Source organism: Ceratotherium simum, chromosome 3, assembly GCF_057802395.1.
Source record: "Ceratotherium simum simum isolate JZ-2026a chromosome 3, ASM5780239v1, whole genome shotgun sequence".
NCBI lineage: Eukaryota > Metazoa > Chordata > Mammalia > Perissodactyla > Rhinocerotidae > Ceratotherium > Ceratotherium simum.
Window position 1 is genome coordinate 31,318,321 of NC_141902.1, and position 13,172 is coordinate 31,331,492.

Consider the following 13,172-nt stretch of genomic DNA (forward strand, 5'->3'; position numbering starts at 1 on the left):
AGGCGTGTTGACAATTGAGCAGTGCAAGGAACAAAAGCCGTCCTCTTGGGATAGACTGTAGGCTAGACAGGTGGAAAGATAAGTGCCACTTCGAGTTATATTTAAAGGAAGAAATGTGTCCTGAGAAGGAACTATAAAGGTGACTATTTCTATTTTCAGAATTTGTGATGAGGTGGAGGTGGCCCTGGCCAAGTCTCATCCACCGAGTCCATTTTGATTATAACCACTAAAAAAGGTCGTGGTAAATTTAAGAAAGTTAGAACAAACAATAATAATGGTTAAGAGATTGGAAGTTTGTGCTTATGAACGGAGCAATAGGGTTAATTCAGGTAGAGAACATAAGCACAGACCCAGGCATAGGGGAGACTGGCCCAATGTGATTTCTACATGACCTTGCTGAGGGCAGAGGGAGGACCAGGGCTACCCAGGATCCTTCTAGTTCAGTATTTCTTTGCATGTTAATTAAGTTCTCTCCCTCTGGTGACTTGAGGGTTTGAGGAGTGTCTTAAAGTTGGCCAGATAAACAACAGCTGTTTAAGGATCTGTGACTTTTCTGGAAAGTGCAAGGTGATGACATTAAAACCTCAGTAACCAAGGAAACCAGTCCTGTGCTGGTGGATAGGACAGGAGAAAATTTAACTGAGACAGAGTCAAAAGAAAATCTGGGCATTTCCAGCATTAAGCCCATGCAGTGAAATCCCAAGGAAGATGGAACAGAGGCAGATGCTCCTGAAGGACCGCTTGCCCTCTTAGGGAGAAGGGTGAGCTGTCAGTGGCTGGGGTCGAGGAGAGGATGTTTTGTACACTGAGCTTACCCAAGAATGCTCAGAGTCTACGTGCAGCCTTCATATAAAGGCTGATTATTTTTGTGTATATAAAACCTTTTAATTAAATGTTTTTAACAAAGGGAAGTTTTTACGTGAAGGCCTCTTAGTTGCATCTCTAGTTATTGTATGTGTCCCTGTGTTCAATAGATTTACAAAGCAAAACACTATCTTTTTTCTTAGATCATAAGCACACGAAGAAGCAAATCGTCTCTGTTACAGTTCCATTTAGTGCCTTCTATACTAGAAAAATTGTTGACGTTAAAATAGGTCATAGAATTTTACCTGGGAGTTGGGACTTGCAAGGTTGATTAATGTGGTAGTTTTTAAACCCTTTTTAGCCTGAATTCTTACATGAAGCTCAAGCTGTCAAGCAGATAAAATGAAACTGATTCTATTGCTACACTCCCCCCTTTCCATAAAAGGACTTCCACGAAGTCTAGTTTAAAATCATCATTTAGTCCAATGAAAGTTACTGCAGTCACATTTCCCAGACTACCCTTAAATCATGGAAGCATAAAACTCTCAAGGTCTTTACAGTAAGATATCCCATAGTCTAGCCCTTGTGTGGGCTGCCGGCAAATGGTAATTACTTTTCTATGTCTCCTATTTTTAGCTAACTCTCTGAAACAAAATAATGCCCTGGAGAAAGATACAGGCCCTTGGGGAAAGATGTAAGGACTCGGAGTAAGTGAGGAGGCCTGTGAGGAGTGTCACTGAAGAGCTGGTTTGAGTATTTTTTCTGTTCTCAGATTCCCCTCTCCTCTCTTCTTTCCCACATACATACTGATCATGAGGAAGGACAAGAAAGGAAGCTGTATATAATTCTCTTGCTAGAGGAACAGTTGAATTTGAAAATAGTCTGGATCACTTTTTTCCCCTTCTTAATGGCCACAGTATTTTGGAGCTCAGAGCCATTGTTCTGGGCTTAGTAGATAATTTAGATATATGCCATATATTGCATTTACTAATTTTTTCAAATATGATCATGCTCTAATGTGTATTTTATTTAATATATGATGACAAATGGAAACATCCTTCTTAGTATATCTGTATACTAGGTATATAGTATATATATATTTTTATTCAATCTTTTATTGAAATTTAGCTTCTTGAAATAATAGGAATTATTTTGCTAGCACACTTCTCTAATACTGAAAGCTGTCATTGAACTCTTTAATTACGGTGGTTTATGATGTTTTCTGTTGTTGAAAAGATAATTTTTTTAAATAGTGAAGCATCAATTGCTGCTTATGGTCCAAATGATTATGTAAGATAAAATTGACCTTAATAGGGTTACAAATATGGAGGCTGATAGACTATTAACTAATGATGATATACTTTAAAGCTTGATAACATTTCAAAATTTTAAAGCAGGGTGAATTAATATAATTTTCCAGTTATACACATTGCAACATTTTTGGTTGGATATATTTGACATTATTAATTGATTACTGAAATTAGTTTCCAGTGACTTTCTTTCTTTTTTTTTTTTTCTGCGGAAGATCAGCCCTGAGCTAACATCCATGCCAATCCTCCTCTTTTTGCTGAGGAAGACTGGCCCTGAGCTAACATCTATTGCCAATTCTCCTCCTTTTTTTTTTCCCTTTTTCTCCCCAAAGCCCCAGTAGATAGTTGTATGTCATAGTTGCACATCCTTCTAGTTGCTGTATATGGGATGCGGCCTCAGCATGGCTGGACAAGCGGTGCATCGGTGTGCGCCCGGGATCTGAACCCGGGCTGCCGGTAGCAGAGCACGCGCACCCAACCGCCAAGCCACGGGGCCGGCTCTCCAGTGACTTTCTGTTGTAGGGTTTCCTTAACTATGTTCTCTCTCATCCTTCTATCCCACCTGTTCCCTTCTATGGTATAATTACATTTTCTGAGGAACATAGGAGGTTGTTGAAAAATGTGTGATTGATTGTTTTCAACAGAAAAGCCTTTTCTACCCATTTACTCCAGAAGAAAGTGGAACAGAGGCCTTCAAAAGCTAAGTTCCTGAGTATAAAAGGCTTTAAATAGGATCTATTGTCTAGTTGTTATGTATTATTAGTAACTTCCCAAATTTTACTGGCTTATCTAAGGGCTCTTCATGATAATCTTTAACTATTCTCTTGGCAGACTGTTGCTTTTTTTGAAAGAAAAGGTAAGAATTATTTATTAAATATTTAATAAATGATGTTGCCCAAACATACTGTTATTGGCTGGCCAGTTAATTAGGCAGATTGTAAGTGAGTGTAAGTTATTGTTGTAAGTTAACTAGGACCACAGCTTCAGTGAGTAAATCTTTGTAGTGGTTCTGTTGTGCATAGGGTACCTTTTGTCTAGTTGTTCTAGCCATTATTGAAAGTGGGGTGCTGAAGTCGCCAACTATAATTGTCTGTTTCTCCCTTCAGTTCTGTCAGTTTTTGCTTCATATATGGTAGGGCTCTATTGTTAGGAGCATGTGTGTATATGTTTATAGTTGTATCTTTCTGATTGACCCTTTTATTGTATAAAGTGCTTCTTTGTCTCATAACAGTTTTTGCCTTAAAGTCTATTTTGTCTGATATTTGTGTAGCCACTCTAGCTCTCTTTTGCACACTGTTTGTATAGAATATCTTTTTCCATCCCACACTTTACTATAATGATATTTTTATCTTTGAATCTAATGTCTCCTGTAGACAGCATATAGTTCGATTTTTTAAAATCTATTCTGCCAGTCTCTGCCTTTTTGATTGAATTGTTTAATCTGTTCACATTTAATGTTATTATTGATATAGTTAGATATGTATGTCTGCCATTTTGCTTTCTGTTTTCCATTTGTCTCATATGTATTTTGTTCCTCTGTTCCTCCTTTACTGCTTTCTTTTGCACTAAGTGAATATTTGTAATGTAACATTTTAATTCCTTTAATGACTTTTTCACCTTTTTTTTAGTCATTTCCTTAGTGGTTGCTCTATGGATTACTGTATACATTTTGACTTATCAGAATCTGCTTCAGATTTATACTAAATTCCAATGAGGGATAGAAACATTACTCCTATATAGCTCTATTCCCCTTCTCCCTTTTTGTGGCATTATTGTTGTAATATATTGTGTCTATGTTACAAAACCAACAGTACATTGTTATAATTATTACATTACGTAATTTTAAAGAATATGAGAGAAGAAGAGTAAGCATATATTTATTGCTTTTGTTATATTAGCCTTCTTATCGCCTATTTCCAGTTTTCTTCATTTGTTTCTGTATATTTGAGTTCCCATATGGAATCATTTCCTTAGTGTAATACAGTTTTGCTCCTCGAGGTAGGTAGCTAGGTAGACATGAGTGGGGATCATAGTTGGAGACCTTGCTGCATCAGTGAAGCGTCTTGCTGGCATCCAGACATGAGTGGGGGATCATGGCTGGAGACCTTGCTGCATCAGTGAAGCGTCTTGCTGGCATCCAGACATGAGTGGGGGATCATGGCTGGAGACCTTGCTGCATCAGTGAAGCGTCTTGCTGGCATCCTACAAGATGCAGATAAAGGGGAACTGAGACCTGCCTGATGCCACCACGGGAGTATGAGGCCATCAACCACGAGGATAAAAATAATGAGTGCACAAAAAGCACATACAAAGCCTTCTGCTAGACACTTCTAGAGGACATTGACCTTTCTTTAATTTACATACAAATTCCATATGCCTTAGCCCCCCTTCCACGGGGGATGACTGCCATGACAGTTCCGGAAATTCCCCTAGAAGGTCAAGAACTCCCCCTCCTGACGTGTGGGTGGAGGAAAAACAATTACTGGTGGATAACCAGATAATGCTAATTCTCTCCTAAACAGCCCAAATAAAAATAAAACTATCCCAAGACCCGGGGCAGATGCATTCTCTGGCACTGCCTGCTCCTCACTTGGAGTGTATCTGACCTTTCCTCTTATAAATCTTTGCTTGCTTGCTGTTGCCATTGTGTCGGTGTCTGAATTCCTCTCTTACACTCACCAAGAACCTGGACGATTGGACTCTTCAGTCTGGTTACACCACCTACCTCTTTCAAATTTTTAATGTTTTTTTTTTTTTTTTTTGTGAGGAAGATCAGCCCTGAGCTAACATCCGTCGCCAATCCTCCTCTTTTTGCTGAGGAGGATTGGCCCTGGGCTAATATCCGTGCCCATCTTCCTCTACTTTATATGGGACGCTGCCACAGCATGGCTTGACAAGCGGTGCATCTGTGGACGCCAGGGATCCAAACCTGCGAACCTCCGGCCGCCGAGGCTGAGCGCTCACACTTAACCGCTATGCCACTGGGCTGGCCCCACACCCACCTCGTTTTTGCTGTTATTGGCACGTGTATTGTTGGGTCTCTATACATATAGAAAATATAGCATATAGAAATATAGACATATTGTTTTATACAATTGCTTTTAAAATCAGTTATGGGGGCCGGTCCCGTGGCTTAGCGGTTAAGTGCGCGCGCTCCGCTGCTGCCGGCCGGGGTTCGGATCCCGGGTGCGCACCGACACACCGCTTGTCCGGCCATGCTGGGGCCGCGTCCCACATACAGCAACTAGAAGGATGTGCAGCTATGACATACAACTATCTACTGGGGCTTTGGGGGAAAAAATAAATAAATAAAATTATATAAAAAAAAAAGTAAAATCAGTTATGGGAGGAGAGGCCACATCAGATACATGATTTGCAAATATTTTCTCCCATTCTGTAGGTTGCCTTTTCATTTTGTTGATGGTTTCCTTTGCTGTTTAGAAGTTTTTTAGTTTGATGTAGTCCCACTTGTTTATTTTTGCTTTTGTTTCCTTTGCTTTTGTTGTCAAATCCAAAAAATCATTGCCAAGACCGATGTCAAGGAACTTACTGCCTATGTTTTCTTCTAGGAGTTTTATGGTTTCAGTTCTCATGTTCAAGTCTTTGATCCATTTTGAATTAATTTTTGCATATGGTATAAAATAGAGGTTGAGTTTCATTTTTTTGCATGTGGCTATCCAGTTTTCCCCTAACCGTTTATTGAAGGGACTCTCCTTTCCCCATTGTATATTCTTGTCTCTTTTCTCATAAATAAATTGACCATATTTGCATGGATTTATTTCTGGCCTCTCTATTCTGTGTTATTGATCCATGTTTCTGGCTTTATGCCAGTACCCTACTGTTCTGACTGGTATGGCTTTGTGAGAGAGTTTGATATCAGGAAGTATGATGACTCAAGCTTTGTTGTTCTTTCTCAAGAGTGATTTTGCTATTTGGGGTCTTTTGTGGTTCCATACAAATTTTAGGATTTTTTGTCCTATTTCTGTGAAAAATGCCATCGGAATTCTGATAGGGATTGCTGTAGATTGCTTTAGGTGGTACAGACATTTTGACAATATTAGTTCTTCAAATCCATGAGCACAGAATATCTTTCCATTTATTTGTGTCGTCTTCAGTTTCTTTCATCAGTGTCATCAAGTTTTCAGTATACACCAGACCAATTTCATAATGATGACGTTAGCATAATAATGATGCCTTGCTATTTAGTTTTCATATTGATTTCATCAGTATTTTCTTATTCGGTTCTTTCTCTCCATCATGGGACTTTGTATATTTTCTTTTGTCCTAGATTTTTGCAAAATGAACCAAACTTAAGATCTCTAGGAGTTTTTAAGATACACCTTTCTCTAAGTTACATCAAATGTCTTCTAAACTTTATTACTTCTTAATATCCTCTTGTGATGGAGGCTAATGAAAACTCTTCTTGTCTCTGCAGTTGGGCAGGGGTAATAAGATCCTTGTTCAGTGATTCCTCTAAGTTGGGGATTAGTGAATCATTCAGCTGTGTGAGGCCCAGCCTATTAGAAACACTTTGTAAATATTAAATGATGGTGATGGCAGGGCCGTTAATTCTCTCTAGGTCTTCTGCCTCCGATTTCAGTGCTTGTTTCACTGTGTTAATAGTCCCTTAGGTGTTTCAGATCATAATCCTCTTTTGCATCAAGCTAATTATTTTGCCCAGGTTTATATTTTTGCCATGTGTTTAACTATGTTCAGAAGTTTTGTATTAATTGGAGAAATCTTTCTGAATTCTGTTCGCCCAGTGGGCCGACAAAAGAATATTGGATTTTCCCAGATTAAACCCTGCTAGTATTTTTAGCTGTAGTTCCATCTCCCCAATTGTCATCAGTTACAAAGCTATTTTCTTTAGAATGTTCCTAGTATTTGTTATTTATGTAGCAGATCTCCTTCAGTCACATGCCCTTAATCTGCCAGCATCTTTTGGTTCTGAGAAACTTGCAGGAATGGTGGGAAACCTCTAGGTTTCGGGCAGTCTTTGCAATCCCTAGATTATAATGTGGATTGCCATCTTTTTATGCTGTCGAGGAGGCTTATGATGATATTTGGGGGTTGAGAATGATCTTGAAAGATCAATTACTCCGTCGTTTCATGAAAACTAATGAAATTTGATTTAGATGAGGATTATTGACTAGTGTTAAATTTGTGAGGTGAACGGTTGATGGGGAACTGGAAATTTGTAGTGAACCAAAATAACACCACACACACAATTTCCTGGATGCAAGGGGGGAAAACCTGTGTGTGCAGTGGGTGGATCAGATTTCCTCCCCCAAACTCGGTGGTTAATCTTAGCATACTTATGTTGGCTCAGCCATTTATCATCTGTCATTTGATGTGATGTAACATAAAGTTCAGAGCACCATCTATAATGTGTGTTTTAGCCAAAAAATATTTAACTTGACTCCATCGGGCACTTACCTTTTTTAGATTTTTTTAAATCTGATATTTCATGTAAACTAATCTAGAAACAAATACCAGAAGGAAGCAGCCAGACAGAAGATGAGTCTTTCTGCACTCTACTTGTGCTGGTCTCCTCAATAAATCTATGTCATAAAAGAGAGATCGTGCTAGATTCAAAAAGACTTAAGGGACAAACAGTGAGATACAATGCATGCTCTTGAGTTGGATACTGGCTTGAACAAACCAGCTATAAAGGAAATTTTTTGGGTCCACTAGGGAAATATGGGGAAATAGTCTGGGTGTTATGTGAAATGAAGTGTACTGAAATGGAGAATGTTGATGAAAAAATCTGGTTATGAAAAACAAAAGTGTATATAAATGTATACATAGGAAAATGTCTGAAAGTATATATACTAAGGTGTTAGTAGTGGTACTCCCAGGTGATGGGAATGTGGGGTTTTTATTTTTTCTGCTTGTCTCTTCCTCCTAATTTTCTGCAATGCACATGTTCTGTTTCTGTGTTAATAAAAACTTATTAAAAAAAAATCTATACTAACCCATCCTGTACAGATGGGTTGTTTTAATATATTTTACAAGTTTTTCTCTTGATAAGGATTTTATGATCTTTGGGATACTTCTTTGAACCATGTCTTTAGAGAGATATGCATGTCTCTTTTTTAAAATTTAATTTTTTATTGTGGAAAATTCAAACACATACAAAAGTAGATAGAATAATATAATGAATTTCCATGTACCCATCATCCAGCTTCAGCAATGATCAGTTATGCCCAGTTTATTTCATCTGTACCCACCATTCCTCTCCACCCATTATTCTGAAGCAAATCTCACATGTCATATCTTTTCATCCATAAATAGTTCAACATTTATTTCTAAAAGATAAGAACGTTTAAAAAAATTACAATACTGGTACCACACAAAACAATAAATAAATAAAATAATAGTATTTCCTTAATATAATCAAATATCCAGTCATTGTTTGCATTTCTGCAGTTGTCTCATAAGTGATTTCCTCTAGGTATGTTGTTTGAATCAGAGTACAAATAAGTTCCTGACATTACAAATGGTTGTGTGTCCATTAAGCTCTTTTAATCTATAGGTTTCTCCCTCCTCCCCCACCATTGTTTCCCTTGCAATTTATTTGTTGAAGAAATAGGCGCTTTATCTTTGTAATTTCTCACATTCTGCGTTTTTCTGCCTGCTCTCTTAAGCTTTTCATGCCTGAGACTGGAAACTCTTCTCTAGAATGCATCTGAGCAGGGTTCCCATTTAAAGCTTATAAAACATATTTATGGGGTATGTTTGTAAAAGCTGTAAATTGAAAGAGTTGATTTACATCCTAAAGTCCTTTGAGTTTAAGACTTACAGCCTTGATTATTTCAATAAGAAATAACTATTGAGGGCCGGCCCTGTGGCTTAGCAGTTAAGTGTGCATGCTCCGCTACTGGCGGCCCGGGTTCGGATCCCGGGCATGCACCGACGCACCGCTTCTCCGGCCATGCTGAGGCCGCGTCCCACATACGGCAACTAGAAGGATGTGCAACTATGACATACAACCATCTACTGGTGCTTTGGGGTAAAAAAGGAGGAGGATTGGCAATAGATATTAGCTCAGAGCCGGTCTTCCTTGGCAAAAAGAGGAGGATTAGCATGGATGTTAGCTCAGGGCTGATGTTCCTCACAAAAACAAAACAAAACAAAAAAGAAACAACTATTGAAATAGGACACACTTGGGGAGACTTTAGAGATACCAGTTACACAAATTTTTAGGTAGGAACTTGCCAGATTTCCCTTTCAAAACTTAATGAAAAGTTTACTCTGAAAGTGCACTCTGGTATAATGGGGTTCTCTTGAAATATTGTTTAATATCCTCATAAAGCTTAGTCTATAAATGTACTTTTATCATGATACCTATGTACTATTTTTTTGTTGTATTTACTGCTAAGCTGGTAAGGTCTAGATTTCCACTGCCTGCTTATTGATTTGTCTCTAATCATTGCAGGTTGAAGATGACAGTGATGCAGAGACCTATGGAGAAGAGAATGATGAACAGGAAAATTATTCTAAAAGAAAGATAGTCTCTAACTGGGATCGATATCAAGATATTGAAAAAGAGGTCAATAACGAAAGTGGAGAATCACAGAGGGGGACGGATTTCAGTGTTCTCCTCAGCTCTGCAGGTATGAATTCCAGTTGCATGGAAACCAGTGCTGTGAAAGTTGCATAGACACTTTATTTATGTTCCTTTTTAAATGGTATTTTAATAACTAGAAATTCATCATTTGTTCTTTGGATTTTAAATTCAAGTAAAGGACAGTGTGTCTAATGGTTTGCAAGGGAAAAATGACATTTCCTTAAGTGGAAGTCAGGGTTTCCATGTATTGATGTAAAATGACTTAAGTCCTGGTGGAAATGGATAAAAAGCTTTATAGAAATGAAAAATTCTGAACTATGCCCATCTAAATTGGATAGTCTGAGAAACAGAAGTGTTTTCTTTGATTTCAGAGGAATCAGTACTTATGTTTATACAAAGCTTTATAAAGTTTCTAGAATATATGTTCTTTTTTCCTTCTTTTATAGCCAAGAATATGCATATTAGTGGATATGCACATATTACAGCCAAATGCACCTGAACACCAAAACTTTTCTCTTTTGCTTTTGGATGGTCTTCTCTATTAATAAGGTGAAAAACTCACTCCTTCTATGACCAGCTGTTTCTTAAGGCAGACTCCACCTGGAGTGATGTGCAGCAGTGTGAGTCTGGAGAGTAGTCACTGGAAATAGTGGAGCAGGGCTGGTTGTATAGATGGCTTCTCTCTACTAGAGTGCAGCATAAGAATTTAGAGGATGCATAGAGGTTAGACTAGTGGTTTTCAGGAGTTAGGGGTGGGAGCGTGGGAGGTGGATGTGGTTGTAAAAGGGCAACATGAGAGATCCTTGCGGTGCTGGAACTGTTCGATATTTTGACTGTGGTGGTGGATACAAAATCCTACACAAGTAAGAAAATTGTGTGGAACTTACAGACAAATGAGTGCAAATAAAACTGGGTAAATCTGAATAAGACTAGTGGATTGTATCAGTGTCAATATGTCAATATCTTGGTTGTGATATTATACTATAGTTTTGCAAAATGTTATCATTGGGGGAAACTGGGCCAAGTGTATGAGATTTCTCTGTAGTATTTCTTACAACTGTATGTGAATATACAATTATCTCAATAAAAAAAAATATTACCAGGTTAAAAAAAAATTAAAGGATGAAGATGTGAGAAGCAGAGAAATAAAATGAGAATAATATTTTCGGACAGTTTGTGTTGAATTCCCTCTTCCCCCCAACTTTTATGTTGCTGTTGAGTTCTTTCTTTCTTTTTTCTCATCTACCTCCATTTTTGAATGCCTATACCAGATTACAAATCATAAAGTGATGAATTCTCTTCCAACTTACTAGAATAAAGTCTTTGAGTAGGAAAGAAAGAGGCGAGTGGAGAGAGTATCAAGAGTGTGAGTCAGAAGAGCAGATCCAGGCTGGGGTCATTATGTTCTATGCTATACATAGTGTAACCCCATTAAGTAGAGGTTTGCTGATGGCATCAACTCACTGACTAGAGACTGGTAACTCATCTTTTGCCAGTCAGATGAATATTCCCCTCTTGTTACCTGCATTTTGGCCAATTATGGGTTTTTAAGCACTTTTCTTCAAGGTAGGAGAAAGGTCAAATGTGGGCTGGTTAGTTTACATTTGTATCAGCTGTTTTGCTTAAAGATTTCTGGGGGCGGCGGGTGGGGGTTGGAATTGAAGTAGTGCAATAAAATTAGCATGTGGACTACCAGTGGATTTAATTGAATCAATAGTGTAGTCAGTTACTAGGACAGTATCTGGCAATAAAAGATACTGCATAAGTGTTTGAAGGTGATTCAAAATTCTAGTCTAACCCAACAGTTATGCGCATTGCTTATGATTTTGGTTGTTTTAGCATTTTATTTATAACTTAAAACCTGGCATGGTTTGAGTCTTATATATATGTTTCTTGTAGTCTGTCTTTGTTTGCTGATTTCTTAAGTGGCTTATTTATCTGTGATTGGTTTTTTGGGAGATTGCAATTGTCACATCTTTTAATATGTGCTTACATTTCTTCCCCACTCAGCTGCTGATGTATCATTTTCTTTTCACTATAGCATAAGCCCGAGAAGAGCTATGGTACTTTCTTCATATATATTGGAGTAGGGCTGTATTGGTTCACTTTTGAGAGGTGGAGTTTGTTGTGTGATCATAAAATATTAAGAATATCCTCTAGATAGGCTGACCATACTCCTTGGAATGATACTGATTTTTAGTATACTGTCCTTGTTTGTGTAAATAAATACACAACCCAGAAAAAATATCACTAGTTTGTTAGGCGTGCACATCATAAACGTTTCTAGATATTGCCAAATTGCTCTCCAAAGTGGAGATGAGCTAGAATTCCTGGTGTTCACCATCTTTGCCACTACGTAGTCCTGTTGGACTTTTTAATTGTGGCCAATTGATTGAATGGTATCTAGCTCGCTTCATTCAACAATTATTTGAGCGCCCACTAATTTCCAGGTACTGTTTTAGAGGCTGAGCTTATGGCAGGGAACAGAACAGACAAAAACACCTGCCTCATGGAGTTGACATTCTAGAGGGTGGAGACACACGATAAAAAAAGAAAAGGAAAGTGTATAAGATGTTAAATGGTGATAATTGCTTAGGATAGAAATAAAGTGGGGAGGGGCTGTTACAGTTTTAGAAAGGGTGACCAGAGAAGCTCTAACTGAGCAGGTGAGATTTGAATAAAGACCTGAGGAAGGGCCAGCCTAGTGATTAAGTTCGGCATGCTCCACTTAGTTGACCTGGGTTCGGTTCCTGGGTGTGGACCTACACCACTCATCTGTCAATGGCCATGCTGTGATGGTGGCTCACATACAAAAAGAGGAAGATTGCAACAGACATTAGCTCAGGGCAAACCTTCCTCAGCAAAAAAAAAAAAAGAGGAAGGTGTGAGGAAGCAAGCATTGAGGATATCTGTGGGAAGAATATTCCAGACAAGGGAATAGCAAGTTCAAGGGCTTTGAGGTAGGAATGTAGGGAATAGCAAGGAAGGCCAGCATGGCTGGAGCAAAGTGAGCAAGTAGGTGATAAGATCAGAGAGGCATTATGTGGCCAGATCACATGGAGACTTGTAAACTGTGGCAAAGATGTTGGCTTTTACTCTGAGATGAGCCACCACCAGAGGGTTTTAAAGAGAAGAGTGATATAGCTAACTCATGTTTGACAGGATCCCTCTGGCTGCTGTGTTGGAATGAACTGAAGACAGGTGCAGGAGGGAGCAGGTGGGAGGCTATTGCAGTAATCCAGACAGGCAATGATGGTGGCTGTGGTTGGGGTGGTAGCAGTGGAGGTGGTGAAACATGGTTGGGTTCTGGATCTATTTTGAGGGAAGAGCATATAGGACCTAGAAATGTGGGGTGGAGATAAAAAGATTATAAGGATGATGCCCGAGTTTTGCCCTGAACAGCTAGAAGGGAGTTGCCATTAATTGAGATGGGTAAAACTATAGGAGGTGCTCGGTTTTGCATGTGTGAAAATTGAGATAGACATCTG

At 38.6% G+C, this 13,172-nt stretch overlaps 1 protein-coding gene across 1 annotated transcript in view; it reads left to right on the forward strand.

Annotated features, from left to right (window-relative positions):
* AVEN (apoptosis and caspase activation inhibitor) overlaps positions 1 to 13,172 on the forward strand; it is a 176,943-nt gene that overhangs the window by 40,125 nt on the left and 123,646 nt on the right. Inside the window, exon 3 of the mRNA XM_087429067.1 lies at positions 9,553 to 9,730. Within this exon, the coding sequence (XP_087285193.1) occupies positions 9,553 to 9,730 (178 nt within the window). The remainder of the gene's footprint in view (positions 1 to 9,552; positions 9,731 to 13,172) is intronic.